This window comes from Natator depressus, chromosome 17 (genome assembly GCF_965152275.1).
Source record: "Natator depressus isolate rNatDep1 chromosome 17, rNatDep2.hap1, whole genome shotgun sequence".
Lineage (NCBI taxonomy): Eukaryota > Metazoa > Chordata > Testudines > Cheloniidae > Natator > Natator depressus.
Window position 1 is genome coordinate 2,136,930 of NC_134250.1, and position 22,872 is coordinate 2,159,801.

At 52.7% G+C, this 22,872-nt stretch overlaps 1 protein-coding gene and 1 pseudogene across 11 annotated transcripts in view; both read right to left on the reverse strand.

Annotated features, from left to right (window-relative positions):
• The window catches only part of MYO18A (myosin XVIIIA), a 144,026-nt gene extending 128,516 nt beyond the window's left edge, over positions 1–15,510 (reverse strand). For 10 of the 11 annotated variants that reach the window (XM_074974715.1, XM_074974717.1, XM_074974716.1 and 7 more), the window contains exon 1: positions 748–1,872. In XM_074974715.1, coding sequence (XP_074830816.1) covers positions 748–1,761 — 1,014 coding nt within the window. In that variant the 5' untranslated portion in view covers positions 1,762–1,872. Of the gene's footprint in view, positions 1–747; positions 1,873–15,445 lie in introns of those variants that run through there. The other variant, XM_074974708.1, reaches the window with a different exon arrangement.
• Positions 12,629–13,607, reverse strand: LOC142000340 (small ribosomal subunit protein uS11-like; annotated as a pseudogene).
• Positions 15,511–22,872: the final 7,362 nt, after the last annotated feature.

The following is a 22,872-nucleotide window of genomic DNA, read 5'->3' on the forward strand; positions in this document are numbered from 1 at the left end:
AGAAATTGGGTACAAACCCTGAGGTTCTATTTCCCCACAATACACATACAGTTAAGCAGCTGGCTCACTCCACAGGCCTGAATCAGGCCCCAGGAGCAATCCAGGATGCTACAGTTATAATGCAGGCATAAGGAGCACCAAGAACAGGTGTCTATATAGGGATCTACCCCCGAGGAGCCCAGGCAGACACTGCAGGCTGCTGTGACAACTTGCCAGGAATGCAGGGCACCGAAGTCTGTGTAACACACACCTGATCACAGCAGCTATCTTCAGTATGATAAAAAGAAATGCCCGCACGAGGCTCTAGCAGACATGCCAGGCCCAGAAGGCTCTTTCCCACCAATAGCTACTCCAGGTTCTCTTTTCCAGGGGCACCCCCCAAACCTGTGAAGGGAGGAGTGACTGGTCCAAACACACACACACACATCCCCTCCCCAAAAATCTCCAGCAACACAAGGAGAAACCTTTTAAGCTGCTATTACTTTAAATTGCCAAACCAGAGCCACGTTGGGGGCCACATGCGAATACCATCTCCCGGAATCTCCTGCTCCTCACTCCCTATTCCTTTCAGACGGGGAGAGCTTTGAGCACTGCCCCCTCCCTAGTCACACACAAGCCGCATCAAAACAGTGCCCATGTGTGCTATCCCCCAACTCGCAGAGCTGCCAGGGGAGCAGAGCTGGCGACACCCAGGGCTGGTTAGCACCGAACGAACCAAAGAGACTGACAGCAATGGTGGTTACTCACATCGAAGGCCGCTCTGCGCAGCCCCTCGCTGCTCCTCAGCCAGCAGCGGCTCAGCTCGCTCAGCTCCAGGATGGGCTGCACTTTCAGCCGCACAGTCTCCCCTGACTGCCGGATCATCTCCACTATCTCGTCTCGAGATTTGTTCTCCACATTCCGGCCGTTGATTTCCACCAGCCGGTCCCCCGGCACCAACCCCAGTGCCAGGTCCTTGGTGCCAGCACCAGGCTCCGCAAAGTGCACCACCCGTCTGTACACCTGCCCGTCAGGGGCCCGGTCCAGCATGGTCGTGCGACGCAGAGAGAATCCAAAGTCACCGGTGTTACGCCGCTGCAGCTCCAGTTCCCGGGGAACGGGGGGCTGGGGCGGCACCACCACGGGCAGCCTCAGTTCAGCAGGAAACCTCTTGCTGACCACCTCAGGCACCCTCGCTCGCAGCGCCGATGATGAGGGGGCCCTCAGGTGGCCCATGGGTGCTCCCTGCTTGCTGAGCTGAGTCTCCAACATGCGCACCTCCACCTGCGGGGAAGGGGCTGCAGAGTGCTCGGAGGGCGTGGAGGTCTCCGAGGCACTCTCGTCCCGGCTCTTCTGAGAGAAGGAGAACCTCTTGACAATCATTTGGGAGTTCTGCTTGGCCAGGGAGCCGAACTTGGCCGCCCGCTGCAGGACTGAGCCCTTGAAGTTGGTGTCATCCACCTTGAGGTCATCGCTGGAGCTGGCTGTGCTCAGATGGCCCGAGTCCAGGATCACGCTGCCCCGGTTGCTGTCTGAGTCTATGTCCGTGAGGTGCAGGTCTGAGCCGCTGGCCACCTTGATGGGAATGGGGTTGGAGATCTCCAGCCGGGTCTTGGACTCTCTCTTGGAGGTGCGGCTGAGGTTGAAGAAGCCCCTGCGCAGGCTCATCTCCTCCAGGCTCTTGAGCTCGGCAGCCGACATCCGCTCCTTTTTCTCCTTCTTTTCCTTCTTGTCCTTCCTCGACCCATCTTTGTCTTTGTCCTTTTTCTTCAAGTTGAACATGTTGGAAGGCTCGCGGGAGGCACCCACGCTCCAAAGGGCAGGAGGCCGCTGAGGGCTCGCAGCAGCCGCTCTACAGCTCCGGATCCTGCTGCCTTTCTGCTGGGTCTGCTGCTGCACAGGCAAAGAACAAAAACAAAACATCTCGTTAGCCAGCAGAGATCACACAACTGGCACCTCCCAACTCCCCAGCCTGGACCTATGGCCCAGCCCCCCAAACCCACACACTGCTGCTCTCCGGCTCGCACTGCCCGCTCCCCCCGAGGGCACAAACCAGGTTATCTAGCTCGCAGCTCCTCTGATGGCAACAGGAGCTGCACACATGGGTCAAGGGCACGGGGCAGCCCACCTTTTCCTGTTGCGTTTGAGATAGACACGTCAGGGAAAGCCGAAGGTCTAGGGATGGGATTCCAAACACCTCAATCCTAGGAGGCTGGTTCCCAGCCCAGCCTGGCCTGGCATTAAGCGAGCTACTGTAAGCGTTCCATGGGCTATGCCCCGTGAGGGGGTGGCTCCCAGACAGCCGCAAGTGGACAAGGGCCCATGTCACAAGATACAACATTTGCTCCCTATGACCTGACCCTGGGAGGTAGCTATCTACATCTCCATTGGACTCAGGCCCCGATTAACAACCCCAACCGAGACGCCAAGGAACAAATGAGCCACTGGGACCAAACTCCCCTCTCACCCCAACAACAACTGGCTGTAACAGCATCCCCACACACCATCCCCTGTCTCCCCGCCCCTGTGCACAGGCAGGGGGGAGGCAGAAAAGCTCATCTCTCGGGCTGTCAATCCAGCAGCTTTCAACAGTACTAAAGACTCTTCCCAATAAGGAGAGGATGCAGGTGTCCAGCAGTGCTTTGCATGCAGCCAACCCACACTCCTCTAGGATGCCTGAACACAGCAAATGACCCTCTGCCAGAGAGAGAACATCAGGACAGGGTTAACACAGGGCTCCTGTGTACAAGTTTTTCTGCCCTCCCCTCTAGCTCAAAGGTAACGGCGCTGGGAGAGCCCAGCACCGTGCACCACAGGCAGAATAAGGTGCATGTCAAAGGCAGATGGAAAAGCTTCTTCCAAAGACAATTCCAGATCCGCTCAGGTCACATGGGCACGTTTTGAAATAAAATCCCCTTCTTTTGCCCCAATCCCTCCACCTATCAAGACCTGAACTTCCTCCACTGCTCCCCTGCACTGGAGAGCACCACTAACCTCTACAGGAGAATTTCCCATGCATCCATCCCCTGCCGTGCCTTAGGCAGGGCAGGCCATTAGCTGCAGCGGAATGCAGGGCCCGCCAAGTAAAAGGAAGAATTGCTTTTCAGAGGGCTGATTTTACTTGCAGGGTTTAAGCCCGCACAGAGAGTCCCTCCCTGATACGGGATGCATACAGCCCATTCTTGCTTTGCTGTAGCTGTAAGAGTGTCTTGCTCTCTCACTCAAAAAGCCCCTTGTTAAAATAAACAGAGGCCTTGTTAGGACAGGGGAAAGCCCTGCCCTAGGCTTCTGTCCTGGGCCTTTCAAAAAGCAGCAGTGCCTCTTTCCCTCTGTCACAAAACCCCTGAGCGCTGAGGCCCCTCCCCTGTCAGTGACCCAGAAGAAAGGGGACCTGGGCTAACAGCAGCAGCTAGCTGTCCCTGCCTGGGGGAAGGGACGCTTCCTGCAGGGAGCATGGAAAACACAGCCCTTACTAGTAATTTTTTTAATGATTATTATTAATTATTATTATAATAAACAGGATCCTGGAAACTCACGTCCCTCTGAGACAGTGATAAACGTCTAAAATTAGCCTCTGCAACGCAGAACCCGTGATGCTGCCAGGCGACCTCTAGGAACAGTCACTCTTTCATTCAGCTGCATCTCCCTGACTCTGGGGGAGGTACCCAGCCTGCTGCAAAGACGTTACAGACACATGAACATCCTGGCTCACTCCTTAGCCAATCAGTCCCAGCAAGAAGCAAAAGCCCCTGCCAGGGCTACTGCTCCAACTGCCTTCTCCAGGGCTGCCCCAGACACGGCCAAAGAGGAATTGCAAGAATTGCTGCTTTACTCATCTAGAGAGGGATATTTCTCCTCCCCCTTTATGGGGGTTTTAGCCAATACCCCGGTCAACACCCTGATAATAGCATACATCCAAAATCAGTGGGCCGACAGGTCTGAGCCATTATACATGCCCAGAGCCAAAAGGAAGTCCAGACAACACCAGAGGTGCACGCTCTGTGGTGTCACAAAACTGTATCCTGTGATCACACCCTTCGCTGTCAGGTAAGAGATATGGCTCTCTCAAGACAATTCTTTCCTCCTCAGTATTGCGCACACAGATTCTGGCCAATTACACTCCAAACTCCACTAAAAACAAGACAAAATCTAACAGCTGTATGGAAAAAAATGGAGAGATCCAGAACGACAACGATATGTAAATGTAGCAGGAAGTCACGCAGTTAAAGAAATTACCCTTAACACAATGTATCTGATGGGAGAATACTCCAGATTGTAAATATCTGCTTTCAGAGCTGTCAGTTCGTAAGCTCTGAGACACAGAAGCAATTTACATAGCACGTGCACGCACACACGCACACACACGCCATTGTGCTGGGTTCCTAAGCTCCCTCTTCTGGCTGTACAACAGCTGTTAGGTGAATACTGGCTGCGCACTAAGCTGTACTAACACCAAGGAGAGCGCACGCATGAGGCAGGACAAAGAGCAGGATGATTTCAGCCCCATTTCAAGGCACAGCTAACAAACAAAACCAAAACCCAGCGCTTGCCAAACAGAATAGAGACATCAGGAGGCCCAGGGATGTCAATCAATGCTGGGGCAACACTGTAAAGGACCAGCAGTCTGTCCCTCCAGAGTGCCTTCCATGCCTCCTACTAGCTGCTACCATTAATCTCCACTGCTTTCCGGTGGGCAGGAATTGTTAGACCCATTTCACAGATGGGGACTCTGAGGCACAGAGCAGAGACAGGAGTTGCCCAAAGCAACAAAGCTGAAATGGAAGCCAGGAGTCCCGAATCTCACTCTAGACCAACACTGCCTTCCTTTTATTTAAGTACTGAGCACCTTTCCTCTGACTCCTGAAACCAGCAATAGAGTAAGGGCTTGTCCACACATGGAGTTATTCAGCAATACCTATTGCATTTTAAATAAACAACCTCCCTTAATCCAAATTACCATTCAAATGTAGACAAGCCCCAAGAGCAATGCCAGCCTGTGTGGCTCTTATTTAGGCACAGCAATGGCATGCTCCCTGCTGGACAGACAAATGAGGAGACACGGTCCCTACCTCAAGGACCAACTATCCATGTACAAAGTGCTTTTCCTTTGAAGCCTCACCCTTTAACAGACCCTTAGGCCTAGCAAGTACAGAGCTCATGGGTGAGGGGAATCTGGATTCCCAGCTGGCAAAGCCAGGATGAGGCAAGAGAAAGAGAAGCAGTTTGTCGACAGTGAGCTCCGGACTCCAGACTCTGCCACCAAGTGCTGCCAGGGAAGCAGATGGTGAAACATGTCACCTCCCAATGCGGGCCAGCCACAAGCCCACACAGACAGACACAAGGAGCCCGGGACATGCGCCCACAGCACATGCAGCATGGCAAAGACCCACAAGTACTCCTGTCACATGTTGAGGGGGGACAAGGTCAAAAAACACAGCTTGGCTTCACCACTGTGTTCACCTGCCCCAGCATCCTGCCAACTGCCACAACATTGGAGCCTTCATCAGCCTCCTACTGCAGCACCTGCCCTCGGTCTGTGCAGCAGGAGGATAATGTAAGGGTTATACTCTGTGCTGGATTTGACACCCCAACAGCAACTCCGCACATGTGTACCACACACGATTGTTCCTCTCCTACTTCTGCCTCCTGGGGGGAGAGCCAGCAAGGCACGCTGGAACCCGTCACCTACGCCAGCCGCACCTCTGCTCTCATGATGAAAGTGGCTGCAATTTGCTCTGTTTCATGATAACTAGGTGCAGCCCTGGGGCACCCAGGGAGCTGCCAGCATGGCTCTCAGCTGTGCACACATGGCACATACCGCAGTGACGTAAGCAGCGGTGTGACTGGCCAGTCAGCAGAGCTGCAGAATGAATGCAGATTACACACCAAAGGGCTAGAGCAGGAGAAACAACAATCTGGGGGGTGTGAGAATAAGCAGACCTGCCTGCCCCCTGCACGCTTTATTGAACCACCACCACCCCGCCCCCTTATTACACTCCCTTAGCAGCCACACAGCTCTGAACCCTCACCTACACGTCGCTTACCCTCCATTCCCATCACCCAGACCATATGGGAGATGCATCTGCTTGCTCCAGCCTGATCAAGGCCCCATGTCAGAGCAAAGCTCCCAGCAGTTCCAAAGGGACCCACGAGACCACCCTCCTTCCCCATCTCCTCAGGCACCTCCGGGCCCCAGGCCAGGCTTGTGCAGAATTGGCACATTGCACCTGGCTAGACATACCAGGGGCAGCTCACAACTCCAGTTTTTATCCCAAGGGTAAGATGGGCAGAGAACACAGGAGTCCAAGCAAGGGGCCACTGGTTACACAATGTGGCCCTGAGCACACAGCCAGTGGGGGCAAAGCCTCTGGCTAAGAAATGAATGAAAATGTAAGCAGCAGAGCCCCAAACGTCAGCAAGGCCCCAGCCAGGCACTGTGATCTCCTGTAACCCTCCCGAAGAGCATGACTAAGCCGCCTGCCCAGGCCACAGACCCAGCCTGGGCAGGAACACGCAGGCCAAGGAGGGAAGAACTGACACTTGAGATTGCTCACAGCACAGTCTGAAGAGCACGTGTCTTTTCTTGCCTCTTCTGGCCATGCCGGCTCTGTACCAAAAGCCTCAATGTCATTAGTCCATTGAGGTATGCATTCTTCCAGCGTGTGGAGCTTGAGGGGATTCCTCATTTGAGGTGGTTCCTTCTCTCAATAGAAGTTGGTCCAAAAAAAGCTATTCCCTCCCCTACCTTGTCTTGCCATTGGTCCATGGATACCTTTCATTTATCAACGGTCATAAACTTTGACACATTTGGAAACATCCCACACTAAAGCCTCAATCTACCCCATAACTCACACTGAGCACCTCTGTGTGAGAGAGGAGAAACAGTTACCCTCCTGCTTCTGGGCATGAATCACTGCTAAGTCATGGGGTCAAGAGGAAATGCCCCAGGGGCAAGTTATTCCAGAACTATCCACTGTGGGCTTTCAAGACATCTGGTACTGGCCACTGGGGTAGGTGGATCACTAGTCCAACCACTGTGGCGATTCCCATGTTCCTGTGCTATCACTTTCCATCTTCAGTAACTAACTAATCCTCACCAGGTATGTCTACCCTGCAATTAGACACCCACGGCTGGCCCATGCCAGCTGACTCAGGGAAAGGGATGCAGACTGGGAGTGGTTTCACTGCGGTGTACACATTCAGGCTCAGGCTGGAGCCTGGGCTCTAGGACCCCGCGAGGTGGGAGAGTCTCAGAGCTCCCGCTGCAATCCCACCTGAATGTCTACATGGCAAACAAACAGGCCCTTGGCCCCAGCCCGTCAGTGGTACAGGCCAGCCACGGGTGTCTATCTGCAGTGTAGACACACCCTGTGGTCCGTGTGGCAGGGCTGCATTACCTGCCCCACTTTCCAGAGGAAGAAGCTGCGGCACAGGAGAAAGAAGTGACATGCCCAGGCAGCAGGTCAGTGGCAGAGCTAGGAACAGAGCTGGGTCAGTGGTAGAGCTGACTCCGACCCGTGTCCCTCTCACCCAGCACCCCAATGCCTTGTGGCCCATATGTAGCTCGTCTGAAACACAACAGTGGAGAGCTCAGGCTCTTTCTCTGCGTCCTCCATGTTACCAGATGCACACACCACATAGCAGTCGCTTGCCTGCTTTGCTTCCATTCCCCACAGCCAGCCACAGCCCAGGAAGCCTGTACCCAGCTGTAGGACACTCCCTGCTTTCTCTCCTCACAGCCCCGAAAGAGGGAACCGAGCAAGTCCTCCCCCTGCCCCCCGCCTCAACTCCTTCCTTCTTGGCTTCAAGTCCTGAATACTGCAGCAACTGACCTGAGCCGCTGACCCTGCCCTGCATTCTTCCTTAGACTGAGCAGATGCCTTTCAAGAGGAGCCCTCCGGCTGAGCAGCCAGGAACGGAATGGGGGAAGCAGCCAGGGCCAGCACAGCGACAGTAAAGCTCAGGCAGGACAGACAGACGGACGGGGACCCTGACAGAAGGCACAGTCTCTCCAAGCGCTCGGAGGTCTCGGCCCTTCCTTGCGTAGGGCGTGAAACTCAAGGACTTTCAGGCTCCCAGTCCGTCAGAAGTGAGGACACTGCTCTGCCCTAGGGGCTCTGGGCCTCCACTCACACAGAGCCACAGGGAGCTAATGAGATGCTGAACTTCCCCCATGTGATCACCCAGCTCTTTGCAGTCTCCCACCCCACTCTCCAGCTACAGCTCATCTGTCAGAGCAGGCCCTCCCTTCACATTTGCCTGCAAAACACCCAGTGCACTGATGGAGCTATACTACACACACCGTGGGGACAGCGCACAGCACAACGGCAAAACCCACTAGAGCACTGTAGTTACTGCTCCAGCCCAGAAGGGTCCCAGCCCCCAGCAGGGCTGGGCGGTTACTAGCCGACAAGCAAGGAAAATAGAATATCATCACTATCAGATTAGCCTTACATAGCAGAGGTGCTCCCCGCCGCTTTAGAGGGGATGCATCCAGGAGCGGGGACGGTGAGGCTCACACAGAACAGAGAGGCTAGCCAACAGGCATGATCAAACTGAACGGCCGCCATCTACCAGCCCCATATCTCCAAAGCGTTTACTGGAGAGGGGACTGCAGAGGCCCCAGATGGGAAAAGGCTCCTGATATCAGAAAGGCTAATGGGAAATCTTACAGAGGGCTCCAGTACATTTTCTCAGGGACCAATTCTGCTCCCAGCATTCCCAGTGCCTCAGATCCACACCAGTGGGAAGGAAGGACAGGAGAGGTGATGCCAGGGAAAGCACAGAGGTTTCTTCCACAGAGAGCCAGATTCCAAGTGAATCAGAGAGATGGAGATCTCAGCTCAAACCACCAGGAAGCAATTGCAATGCTAAGACACTGAGTGTCTCAGCCACAGATCTCACACAACTACTATCATTAGCCCCATAATCCTCCTCCGGGAACCATACCATCCTCAGAGCCTGCCTTTCTATGGGGGAGGGTTGGAAGCTGGGAGTTTCCTGCACAACCAGCAGTCAAAGCCAACACACCTGGATGAACGTGCCACCTGAGACATCAGGGATTTGAGGGGTCTGGCAAGAACACAGAGAGAGTGAACTGCAATAAATCAGGCACATGGTCAAGCATGCTGGGCCTCACTCTGCTCCTGAAGTACCTTATGTTCTCCACCCATGTGGCCCTACGTCCTCTGGTATTTTGAAAGGTTGGAACCCCATTCTTGCCAGGAAGGCAACTAGGACGTCGGATCTCGGCACAAGGGTTATTCAGCACTCTGCCGTGGGTCAGGACTGCTTCCCTTGCACCAGGCAGAGTCACACAAGCAGAATAGAAAATGACAAGGAAAGATGGGATCCCAGACTGGGACCATCATCGCCAGCTCCTATGGGCCACAGACAGTGATCAAGATACCACTGCTATCATCACACCGCAGTGTGACTCACTCACCCACCCTCTCAGAGTCCCTCGGAGGGCAAAAAAACCTCCTTCCTAAAGCAGCCAGCCATCCCCCTCAGCCACTACCCAGCAAGGCCTTTACATGGGGAGTCAGTTATAGCTGGGGTGTTTGAGACAGGCAAGGCCTCCACAGGACGTTGTTTGCCAGAAGAGACACAACCCTCTCCCTTTTCCCTCCCTCCCCCCCAGCCGCATGCGTGCACACACACACACTCCAGCCCAGTCTTTGTATTTCCCCCAACAGACGGGAAGGTGTTACAATTTGCATGGCTAATCAGCCAGCACTGCCAATTAACAGCACAAGCTACTTGCTCCCAACTTAAAGACCACTCCATTATTCACACAAGGGCAGCAGCAAGGCATGGTGCTGGGCACCAGGGGCCTGGAGAGCCAGCCAGGTTCCTTAGCTGGATCCCACAGACAGCAACAAGAATGCAGAGGGATGGCACACAGCACTTGGGCAGCCTGGCCAAAAGGCAACCCAGGGAGACAATGCAGCCCAATGGCACCCTCCTCTGTCATGTGGAGGGGGAGCCCACAGGACTACAAGTCCCACCATGCTGGGCCCTGGTGCACCTCTGGGAGGAAGAGGAGAGCAACAGCAATTTGTTCCTTTGGCTAAAACGCCAGAAGCCCGAGGGCTGCACCCAAAGCTGGCAACAGAGCCCCTGGTGGAGCCAGGTCTGGGGGCGCCGGTTCTAAGCAAACATCCCTGGCTGTTATAGCCATGCCACTGCTACCGTCCGCTAGAAACACCAAAGGCTGTTGGGCGCTTAGCTGAGGAGGAAGACACACTCACTCCAAAGGAAAATTGTGTCACCAACTGCTTGTGCAGTCCGGCTGAAGAACACCCTTCATACGGGCGTAGAGACAGGACAGTACCTTGAAAGGCAGGCTCTCGCCCAATGCCCCAGCTACAGAGCAGAGATCCCCTGCAGAGCCAATTTTCATGGGTCTCATGCGCTCTACCCCACCAGTGCAAAGCCCAGGTCACCAGGAAAGAAATGATCCCTTGCTGCCGAATTGCACGCTCTGAGCTCCAAGTACACCTCTCAAGGACTCGCTCTTGTGTCACGTGGAGCTTATCTGGCCCTAGGTGTGTTCACAACAACTGCATACTTCGGGCGTGATCTGGTAGAGTTAGCCAAGGAGGAGAGGGGAGGAGCAGAGATGGCAGGCCAGAGGCCTTGCCGGGGGGCTATTCAGAAAGGACAGACTCTCCATGGGGCAGGGACGGAGCGGAAGAACACAGCGACACTTCACACACAGCATGCTCACGCTCCAGTCTCAAAGCACCTTATCCAAGGTACCAGAGTGCCCACGTTACAGAGAGAGAGATTGATGCACAATTTGCCCAAGCTCCCTGGAATCAGAGCACAGCCAAGAGCAGACTCCAGAAGTCCTGGTCCCAGCCCACTGCAACACAGGATGGGGCTGGGGGGGGGGGGGGGGGGGCATAATCTATACACAGAGTTAAAATACTCAGCCACTTCTCCCTCATGCAAGTTGCCAGACTAAAATATGGCAACCGTGTCTGCACGGCCCAGCTCAGCACTGCCCAACTCCTGCCTCACCCTCCTCCCTCCCACTCACCAACTCCACTGTTCGCTCTCCACCCTTGGCTGCCCAATTAACAAAAGTTCCTCCAGAGCACTCATTAAACACTCCCAAACCTGCACCGTATCCTAGCCGCTCCCTTCCCCACGTTTGCACTCCGGTGTCCTGGGTGGGGCTGCTTTCACCCTTTGTGGCAGGAGACCCATGCTTTGACACATCTCCCCTACAGCCCTGAGTACCTTTACATCTCAGTATTGACATTTGCTCCTGGCCCATACTTCGGGCTGGCTCTTTCTCCCCAGGGGTGCCCCAAACAAAAGTGAATTCAGTGCTGCACTGGCAAGCCCAGAGATGGAATCTTCTCTCTCCACAGAGCAAGGCCAGCAGCAGACTGAGCTTCCCTGGGCACCACTCAGCCCCGCCCCACAGGGACCACCCATCAGTCCTTGATCTGGCCACCCAGACACTAATACAGGCACCAACCACAGTAGCGGGTTTTGTGACGTGGGCACCTGTCTCTCTATGAAATAAAATGAGACCCACCAACTTGTTTCACAAGGCCTACTGAACAGCTGTCCGATGGGATGGCGCCCAGAGGTGAAACTCTCCAATATAAACCATCCCCAACCCACCCAGTCCCCCTCTCACCTTTGTATTCTGGATAAAATCATGAAAATGACAAACTGCTGCTTAACACTGAAAAATCAGAAAGCCTTTAGACCTTCTGGGGGAAGCACCTAAACTGAGACTCTCTAGACAACTCCTCTCAAACGAAGTACATTCTTGTTCAATGCAGTGGTAACAAAAGGACCTTGGAGCACCCATTTGTTGCTAGACTCTTTCTTTCTGGCTCAGTAACATAACAGTTCAAGCCCTCTGTTCTGGACACTGGTTGCATTGTGCATTTAATGAGATGACCCTATCTGCTCTGATTATACAGACGTTTTGGCACACAGGAAAGTTATCTTTCAGGCCCTGCCTAGCCTGTCCTGGGAAGTTGTTGTAGCACCTCTTTAGCAAACCATGCTAAGGGCTCACCTAAGCAAAGCAGCACTGGTTTAACAAGAGGTGTGATGCTGATTTTGTTAAACCAAAGCAAAAGGTTACATGGAATCTCTCTTAAAAAAACATAAACCTGATTTATATCAATTTAGCGGAAGAGGATTAGGATCAGGTTTTTCGCTAAATAGAAATAAGTCACTATGAAACCAAAATTGAAGCGTCTACACAGGGGTTTGCACAGATTTAACTTAATCAGTTTTAAAATCAATTTGTGTGGACCCATGCTGACTAGGATTTTTAATAGTATGGTGCTAATGCTGTTTCCATGAGCAGTGCAGACAAAAGGCCCAAGTCAGCAAGAGGTTATACTGCACATTTAGATGGGACCTTGCATTACTTGCACCAGTGTAAAGGATGGGTTGAGAGCACTCGAGATCCAATCATTACCAGCAGTAGGGTTCATTGACTAATCTGAGGAAATCAGAATTTAGCATTTCCCTATAATAAGGAAGATTAATTACAAAGCACCATTTCCCAGCATCCTTAGCAAATCTCAAGGAGTAACTCAGTCTCTGCCTAACCTTATGCATATGCAAAGATGCATCCGGATGAGACAGATTCCTTTCCATCCAAGTCCCACACAAAAGGAGCTGCCCTTCTCTGAGGCAGGTTTTGTTGTATTTTGCAATGGCCACGGCCCTGCAGTGAGCTCACCCTCCAGCAGACAACATGGGGGCAGTGAAGGAAACAGCCCAGCTGATTCATCTGTTCCTTTTGGCTGCTGGGTTTTGTTGGTTTTTTTTTTTTTTTGAGAGAGAGAGAGATTTAATGATGAAACAAAAGCCAGCCACAGTTTGCAGATGACGACCCCGGCGACCACTCTTTCTGCGAGTGGTGTCAGAGGGGATGGGGGTGACATCCTCAATGCGCCCAATCTTCATTCCAGAACAAGCGAGAGCTCCGAGAGCTGACTGGGCACCAGGTCCAGGAGTCTTGGTTCTATTTCCATCTGTAGCTCGCAGCTTGATGTGAAGGGCAGTGATGCCCAGCTCCTTGCGCCACTGGGCAACATCCTGGGTGGCCAACATAGCAGCAGAGGGCAAAGACTCGTCTATCAGCCTTCACCTGAATACCACCAGCCACTCAGCAGACGGTTTCCTTGCCGGAGAGATCAGTTACATGGGTAAGTGTCATTGAAGGAAGCGAAGATATGGCAGACGCCAAACACATTTTCCCCTTCGGCAACTGGCGATCCCAAGCTGATGACCTGCTCTTCCTTCTTCTCCTTACCCTTATGCGGTGCTATTTCTGTGCATCCTCTCGGGCACCCAACACCAGAAAGGATAAACACTCCCCAGCTCTGGCTAAGAAGGCTTAACACAAACAAGCACAACTGTCGACAGTCTGAAGTGTCACTCTCTGAACTGGTGACACCGTCTGGAAGGATTTCCATAGTATTTGCACATCTGCACTCCACCCTCCCCTGCGAGCCCTACACAAGGCCATAACCCTGTCCGCTACACCCAGGTCTTGCTTGCAATACCTGCTTCAGCACAAACAAGGGCACTTTTGTAATAAAGGCGGCTACAAACGAAGATTGGATACTAATTACAAAATGTACATTGCAGAGAAATTATTCAGCACAGGGTTAGGTTTCGGGTGGGAGAGAAATTGAGAGCAATTATTCAACAGCATCTGGCACAGTACAACCTGGAAATGCTGGGGAAAATGCAGGTTAGAGGTTACAAGGAAGTCGCCCATTCGCCACACTAAGGTTTCAGTTCTCCCACAAGAGGAGCTGTGATTCAGACCCTTCTTGCCAGTATGCAAGGTCTGCAGCAAGGATACATTTCTGACACCTTAAGCTTCAGGGGTGAGCAAATGCAGCTCTTTTCTGCCACAGCAAACAGAATCAACATGGCAAACGGTAAAGCGAGGAGTTCATTATTGTTCAAAGTTCAAGGCTTTGTTTGAATTAGACCCTACAAAGACAGAAATTACCATTCATGTGTTGTTACAGATCAGATGATTCTCTGGCTGGAATCAAACAGCTATTTCCAAAGTTAGATTGTACAGATCCATGGCTAAGAAAATTGCCTGTACATTTTTTTTAAAAGCACCCCCTAGGCTTGGAGCTCCTTAGTTCCATCTGATAGAGGGAATTCTGAGGTCCACCCCCCACCCCACCCCCCAAAAAAACAGCCTACCTTCCCCTAAGTACTGGTTGCATGCAAGTATTGTTTTATGTCATTGTCCTAAGTTTAGTTCCTGCACAAACTGCCTGAAACCACAGAGTTTCTGAACCCCTCAGCAGACATTTGCTACTCTATATATTCCTCCCTAAGCAAGTTAATTTACAATAACCCCCTGGGCAGGAGGCAGGCAGATCAAACCTCAGCCACCCCCAGTGATAGTTTTGGCTGCTTTCGAGCTATTAGGCCAAAAGTCACAGCTCTGCAGCCCAAGGGCTACAGACAACCGAAGAGGTCTCCCCTTACCCAGCCTCTGGCAAGCCCACCGCCGCTCTCACGGGCTACAACGCCCTCAGTGTCGCTTCTACTGCAGAAATGAGACCAGCCCTACAAGTCAGCGCGATGCGACCCAGCCCTGCCAGGGCCAGAGGGAGGAACGAAGGAAGCCCTGCACGGGTGTGAAATCTTTCATTACGCAGGAGGGTTTCCCCTACCTCGCAAGCGGTGAGGCAAACAGCAAGCAAAGGACTAGCAGTAACAGCAGCGCAGGGCAGCTGGAAGAGCTTTGCGTTTCCCGTCCCGGGCTATCAAGTATTCCCCAGCATTAGCCTAATTAGCCCCCCGCATCTTGCTTCAATGCTCCCTCCGTCTCCACCCGCCGCTGCTCCGCCCACGGGAGAGAAGGGGACCAGGTGCCAGGCAGCTGCGGCCCTTCCGAGGCGGCGGGGCGGGCAGGCTGCTCCCCGCGGCGATCGGGGCCGCCCCGGGCCCACGCAGCCCGGCCCAGCCCCCCAGCGCCCACCCTGCCAGGGCCCGCCGCGCACGGGGACCAGCCTCCGCCCCACCCAGAGTCGGGGGGCTGCCCCACCAGGGACCGCGAAACCAGGGCGTGACCCCCCATGCCCCACACACCGCGCTCACACACACACGGGGGGGCCTCTCTCTCACACACACACACACGGGGGGGTCTCACACACACACCCCTACCCCCCACCGCAGACACAACGGCGGGCGGGTGACACTGACACACACGGGGGGGGGCCGGTCTCTCTCACACACGGGGGGGGGTCCCGGTCTCTGACACACACGGGGGGGGGCCCGGTCTCACACACACACGGGGGGGGGCCCGGTCTCACACACACACACACACACCCCACCGCAGACACAACGGCGGGCGGGTGACACTGACGCACGGGGGTGGGGGGGGACAGCGGCCCCCCCAGGTCGGCGGGGCCCGGGGCCGGGCCGCCTCTCCCGGTACCTGGCGCCGCGTCTTCCGGCCTCCGCGCCCGGCGCCGCCGCCCGCACTCACCGGCCGCCGGAGCTCGCGGCGCGCGGCCGAGACGGGCCCGGGGCGGGGCGGGGCGGGGAGCGGGACCCAGCCCGGATCGGCCCCGGAGCCGGCACGCGGCGGGGGAGGGGAGCGGCCTGGCCTGGCCTGGCCCAGCGCGCGGCACCAGCCCCGCCCCCACAGCCTGAACCCCCCCAGCCCCGCCCCCCAACCCGGCACCCCCCCGAGCCCCGCCTCCCCACAGCCCTGAACCCCCCCAGCCCCGCCCCCCAACCCGGCACCCCCCGAGCCCCGCCTCCCCACAGCCCTGAACCCCCCCAGCCCGGCACCCCCCCCAGCCCCGCGCCCCAACCCGGCAACCCCCACCTCCCCACAGCCCTGCACCTCCCACAGCCGTGCACGCCCATCCCCCACCCCCAGCCCCCACCCCTACAGCCCTGAACCCCCAGCGCCCCTAGCCCAGCCCCCCCACAGCCCTGCACCCCCACCCCAGCCGTGCACCCCCATCCCCCACACCCAGCCTTGCACCCCCCACACCCTGCATGCCCAGCCCCACACACCCATCCAGCACCCCCACCCCTGCACCCCCACAGCCCTGCTCTCACACCCACAGCTGTGCACCCAAAGCCTTGCACACCCAGCCCCCACCCCCACAGCCCTGCACACCCACAGCCGTGACACCTATCCCCCACACCCAGCCCTGCACCCCCTACAGCCATGCACACCCACAGCCCTGCATCCACAGCTGTGCACACCCAGCCCCCCACAGCCTTGCATTGTACTCTCTGCCTTGCACACCTGCCCCCAGCTCTGCACTCCTCACAGTTTTGCACACTCACACCCAGCCATGCACCCCCACAGCCTTGTTCACTCTGACTTGCACACCCACCCCACACCCTTACACATTCTGCCTTGAACACCCAACTATGTGCATACCCACCCCACACCCCCTGAACCTCTTTCTGCAGCCTTGTATGCTATATCTTACATATCCACCCCACACATCCTTGCACACATGCCCAGCTGCCAGCCTTGCACACTCAGTTTTGCACAGCTGCTCTGCCTCCAGCCTTTTTCACCCAGCCCATCGGCTAGCCTTGCACATCCACTCCTCCACCCACAGCATTGCACACCCACCCTTGTACACCCATTGCATACCCACCCTTGCATCTCCACCAGCCTGCCGTTCAAACACACACATATCCTTTCAACATCCAACACCACTGCCCATCCTTACATACCCAGCCCCACCAGCCAACTTTGTGTGCACAGCCTCCCAGCCTTGCACACCCATCAGTCACCCTTGCACCTCTGCTGGCCAGCCTTCTACACCCACAAATCTTGCACACCCATCCACACTGTCCAGTCTTACACACACACTGGCCAGCCTTACAGACACACACACAAGACACCAGCCAGCCTTACACACTCATACACATGAGGCACCAACTAGCCTTAGACATCACAGACTCCCACTAACCTGCCTGACACACACAGAGGCCATCCTTACACATTCACACCAGCCAGGCTTACACACCCACACTGGTCTTGCAAAGTCACTCTCCAGCCATCCTTACATGCACTCTCACATACACTGGAAAGCTACACACACACACACCATATAGCAACACACAGCCCCTTACTGGCCAGCATGACACACGGAGACATGGACAGTCACACTGCCAATACAAACACACACATGCGCATGTGCACACAAACTCTGCCACTGGAAGTGGAGAATCTAATTGAAAAGAAAATGCCATAAGTGATCTTGACAAACAGAAGGCGAGAAGGGGGCCATGCAGATCGTCCTTGGGATTCAGGGCCTGCCATGGAGCCCAGGAGATCAGGGTGCACTTTCCAGCTGTCCCACAGCCTTGACACGGGGCAACTCACTTCATTTCTTTGGCTTTCAGTTCCCAGTTCTGAGGATAACAGCATTTCCCTGCCTCTTGGGGGCTCATGAAAATAATTCCCCTAATGTGCTCAGATACGACAGGGATGGGCCGCACAGAAACTCCCATGCAGACGACAGGTATGGTAACAAATACAATCATTTGTAGTTTCAGCTAGACAGTATTTATTTTTTAAGTCCTGTCATAAAGAGCTGCTGTGGTCTTCCCCAGAGGCGGCTGCAGTGCAGGGCTGGGGCCACTGAGCTCTGTGTAAAACACACCCAGGTCCCTCTGGCTAGAATTGCACAGTATAGTAAAACCAGTCTGATCTTAGAACAAATGAAACATGCCCAGGCTCCTTTGATGGATCCGGAGTGTCTCTGTAGTGATGTACAGATACTGGACATTGGGATGGGCATGGTGTGAATATATGGGGTCGGGCTCCGAGAGGGTTGTAAGGAAAAGCCGGCAGGAAGTGAAAGACTAGCTCAAGATAAGGCAGCCACCTCTCAGCAAACACCTGAGGGTTGTTAAGGGACAATGGCAGAGCCATTGGCTCTGAGGACTCTGACTCCATCTCTTGCTGAGCCTGGGTATCTCCCGCAGCCCGGGAACAAGGACGAGCGAGCAAGAGGACGATAGCAGCTCAAAAAGGACAACTCGCAAGGGTGCGGGAGTTGTCTGGGGGAGTCTGGCTGAGACACAAGCACCCACAGCGGGTGTCTGAAGACACCCCTGCCTGGGTTACTGTCAGAGGTGGGAAGCCTTTTGGTAAGACCAACCTGGTGTAGACAGTTTGTTTTTTTGTTTTTTGTTTTTTTTTATGATCTGTTCCTTTGGTTGAAATAAGCAGCCCTTTGGCTATGAAGGCCGCTGTGGCGCGGGGGTGGATTTGATTTAAATCAAATTGATTTAAATCACTAGTCAGGAAGGCTCGATTTAATCATGGATTTCTACATAAAAGTGCTTTCTTGTTAGTTGTTATAACCTTAATACATATTCTTCACAACTCCGAGAGAGAGATGTAGGTTTCATTTTTAGAAGGTACACACTATACATTTTTAAGTGATTTATTTTGAAAACTTTTCAGATTAATTTTACAGCTATATCAGAAAATGAATGATTGTTTGGTTATTTCATTTACCAAAGGTAATTGAAGCAGATATTTATGAAGTCATTGGGAGGTGAACTATCTCCAATTCAACAGGTTAATCATTAATATTTGGAAGATTTTCTTGCCATGCTATATTAGGAGGAGAACATCACCAGACAGACATTTAAATTCTTTTATTTAACTAAAACAACAACGTTAAGTATTCTGGATATTTTTCTTCAACAGCAAACATATAATATTTTAACAAAACAAGCATATGGATTTTTGAATTTAAACATTCAAGTTTTTTTTAAATCAGGTTTGTTTTTGTTAAAATTGTTTTTAACTAAAATAGTTACATGAAATATTTAAAATAAACAACAACAAATTAAATCGACTGTGTCAGCCTGGTCAACATGAGAAACTTAACATATTGGCTTCTGCAGTTAACTCAGTCATCTTCACCTTCATTTTCCTGTTTGGTCATAATCTGGAAAAGAAAAACAAGCTTTCCTGCTTTTTCAGGTCCCAAACAATTTCTCAATTTGGAATGAATTAGTCCAAAGGAAGAAAATATTCTTTCTACACTGACAGAAGAAGTTACTGCTGTTAAAAGTGAGATTATCACTTCAACAGTCTCTGAAGCCAAGTGCTTAAGTGACTTCCACCAGTTCACTGATGTGACTTTCTTTAAAACATCATCAGCAAACATACATTTCTTGAATGGTTCTTATTCCCAAACTGGGTCTCTTTTGTGGCCTGCTGCCATTATAGATTTTCCCTTCTAGTGAGAGAATGTATGGTAGCTCTCAAATCAATGAAGGCTACACTCAGAAAGATCTCCAGACTTCTGGAATGTGCTTCTCAAACAGTTTCACTTTTGTTTCTACTGCCTGTCCCTCCCTTCTCACATTTATCTTCAGACTTTTTCTCCTTGTCCAGATCTATTCCGCCCCCAACAATCTTCTATTCACTGGACTTTTTGAAACTTTGCACTTTTAGACGGAGGTAAGGGATTGACTCTGTGTACACAAATTTGCAGAGGGACAATAGAGTTGAGATCTGTTATTTCTCACCTCTATATATTATTTATTTATTTATTTAATATCATTTTTGCTGTTAACAAGCATGTTATCTCTGGAGACACAAATCCACAGTCTGAGAACTGCAAAACTAAGTATCTCTGATGGGATCTTCTAGACTGAGCACTGAGTCCCAGTGGGTAGATAGAAAGATTAACCTAAATAATCTATACAGAAGCCCTGGAACCCCATAAGATTGGGTCCCTAATCCATGAACTATTGGAACTCCTTTACAAAACTTTTCTTAAACATGACATGAATATATTGTCTAATACTATAGAATTAGAATTTATAACCCCTCTTCCAGGATGAGATGTCTTTGAGCTATAATGTATCTTAATTAAAACTATCTTTAGACAGGTTTTTTCCTCAAAAAGCATTTTATCAAAAAAATCTGATATAAATTTAAAAAATCCAATTTTTTTTATTTAAAAAAAAAACACATTGATTTTTATCCACCCTGGTCACAGTACTCCACTGGGCACAGACTCCTGAAGGGAAGAACCAGAACTCAGCCGGGCCTCCAGGTAGGCATGGTGGATGCCCAGGGTACTGTCGCCTAGCACCTAGGCTGGGAGTGGAGAATTGTGGAATCCCACCCTAGGATAGGTAAAGACACACGGCCTGATACTTGGGCGGTGCCCCAGAGAGGGCACGGCGGAGCAGCTAGCCCTGCAACCAGGACATCTCCCATGTAGGTGAAGCAGCTTATCGGGTGCAGCTGCGCACCTTCAGGGGCTGATACAGCACTGCCGTGGTCAGAAATACCCTGGAGATGTAGGGCAAAGCAAACTGGAAATAGCTGCAGAAACCTAAGGGCCAGGGCTGGGCTTTCCAAAGGAGCGTAAGGGAGGTAGAGGCCCAGGTCCCACTGCCTTCCATGGGATTTAAAATCCCGCTACCCGAAGCAGCACAGACCTCTCCTCCTGACAGCAAGCCTGTTCTGCAAAGTCAAAGTAGCTGGAGAACTCCAGGAACTGAATTTAGGGGCAGAGTTTGAAATGGGACTCTGAGCTTTATCAGTGAGTGATCAAGACTTAACTGCACACCTCTGAGACAGGAGCGTCTAGGTAAACGCAGCCCGAGGGTTTTGGCCACCTAGCATGTGGTTAAAACAGTCATTTAAATGGCCCTTGTGGTGTGTGTAGCAATTAGTTCTGTAGCGTAGCTGTTACCCAAGTCTGTTGTGTGTGTGTATTTCTGTTGTGTGTTTGCAGTGGCCATTGCCAATGTAACCACAGGCCAATAAATCCACAGATCATGGTATGTTCTAAAGCCAGAGTGTTCTAGCTCCGTTTCCAGGCTTGCATTTGACATCGGGCTTTTCTTTGGGGAAGCGTCACTGGGATCGTTTCTGAAGGAGACTGTGGTTTGAAGAGAGTTCTCTCCTGAGGCAGTGTCAGGGAGGCCTGCAAGATGGAGCCCATCAGCGGGAGGAGAAGGGGCTCTGGTCTGCATTCCTAACCTCCTGTCCTGAAAGCTCAGAGCAGGTGGAGTAAGTTGACAAGAGGATACCAAAGCCAAGAGCGGCCCAGTAATGCAACTCGGTCAGGGTCCAAAGGAACAGCCAGGCCAACTCCGACAACGCAGTTGATGGAAATGGTAAGATAAAGCAGTCTGTCCTGGCTGAGCAGGGATAAGTCTCCCACTGGAAAAGGTGAGACATCAAACCCAAAGAGGAAATGCTGCCCCACCCAGAATCCTCACTGCATGCAGGACTGCACAGCCACATGGGTGATATACATGACCAAGGCCCAATCTGAAAGATGAGCTGAGCCTTGAACTGTCATCCTGATGAGTTTTCGCATCACCGATTCCTGATTCTGGGGTGCTGCTTTAGACCAGTCATTAGGTCCTTGACCAAGGTCGCACTTCCCCTGCAATTGCTCACTGGCCGCCAGACTTCGCAGAAGCTCAAGGACACGGACTCCCTCCCTCTTGTCTGTGGCGATCTGATGGAGCACACGGGGTAGAGCGCGGGTGGGGTGGAGACCGAGGCAGAACCACAGGGGGGTGCAAGCGTGAAAGTGCCACAGCTGACGTTGCAGGTAAATTGGGACCATTGGCGCCATCGCCAGCAACTCCCACCACATTGACCAGGAGGCGTAGGGAAATGAGAAGTGTCATCAGGTATTTCTTCCCACTGGCAGGGGCGTGGTGCTGGGCTGCCATAAACGGCTGACCCAGAGCTGCCCGGTGGCCCGTGGGGAAGCCTGTGGGGAACAAGTGAAGAGAGTACAGAGCAGGATGTGGAAAACCAACACGTTCACAAAGCCAGTAAGCAATTCATTCATGTCCCTGGTGCGCCATCCGTCCCTGAGGTATCCGTGAGCTAATGCAGGAGAACACAGGACCTTGAGGGTTCTGCCAGGATCCGTCTAACAGGAGGTGAAACGGGCTTTATGATGGTAGCATTATCACAAACGTGTTCCAATGGCAATACCAGTTAATCCATTCTTACATACATTTCACAATAGCTGTGACTCCTGGACGTTTGGACCTAGATCCCGTGCTGATGAGCTAATTACAAATATTCAGACTGTTAAGATCTGTTTGTCTGTCCTTTCTTTGCTCTTCACCCAGTTCTTATACAGCCCTGTGAAGTGACCCAGGTCTCTGATTCTGGCCAGTTCCATCCAGGAAGAAATAATTTACCACCAACCTAGTTGGGGCCAAAGCAAAGAAACACACTTTGCTTAGCGCATCTAGATGTGAAGAATCAATACGCTCTGATCGGACAAAGCCCGAGGCAGGAACGCTGGGAAACTGATTGTGGAGCTGCCAGGAGGGAGTTTACTAGGAGAGAGCTGGATTTCTGCAGTTCAGATGCTCAGAAGGAATCACGCAGGGTACCAATGATTTAGAGACAAAGGCTGCAGTGCTAATTCAGGCAAAATCCCTGTTGTGCTCAAGCCGTTGTGACAGCAATTGGGTCTTGACTGAGCCTTCACGTGAGCAGACAGTTCAGTCCCTGACGCTCATCCCCATAATGTCTGTGCATGTCCATCTATGCCATGCAGTTAATTCCGACTCCCTGAGCACGATCAGTCGGGATGTAATTGACTCTAGCTTCATATGCAGCCTGTGCCCAATGCGTAGTTGAAAGCTGACAGGGATTTTATCTGCTGCCAAGCACACTAAAGCAGCTTTGGGCGGCTCATACATGAAAAAACACCCATTCAATATTCAGTGAGGTGAAGGGGTAACCCTTAAAAGCCATGCTGAGATAGACATAGAGGGACCCCCTTTCAGAGCAGGGGCGGGGCTGGCTGTGCCTTGCCGAGAAGGGTCTCTTCTCTGAAGTGGAGTGTGAAATAAAGCTGAAAG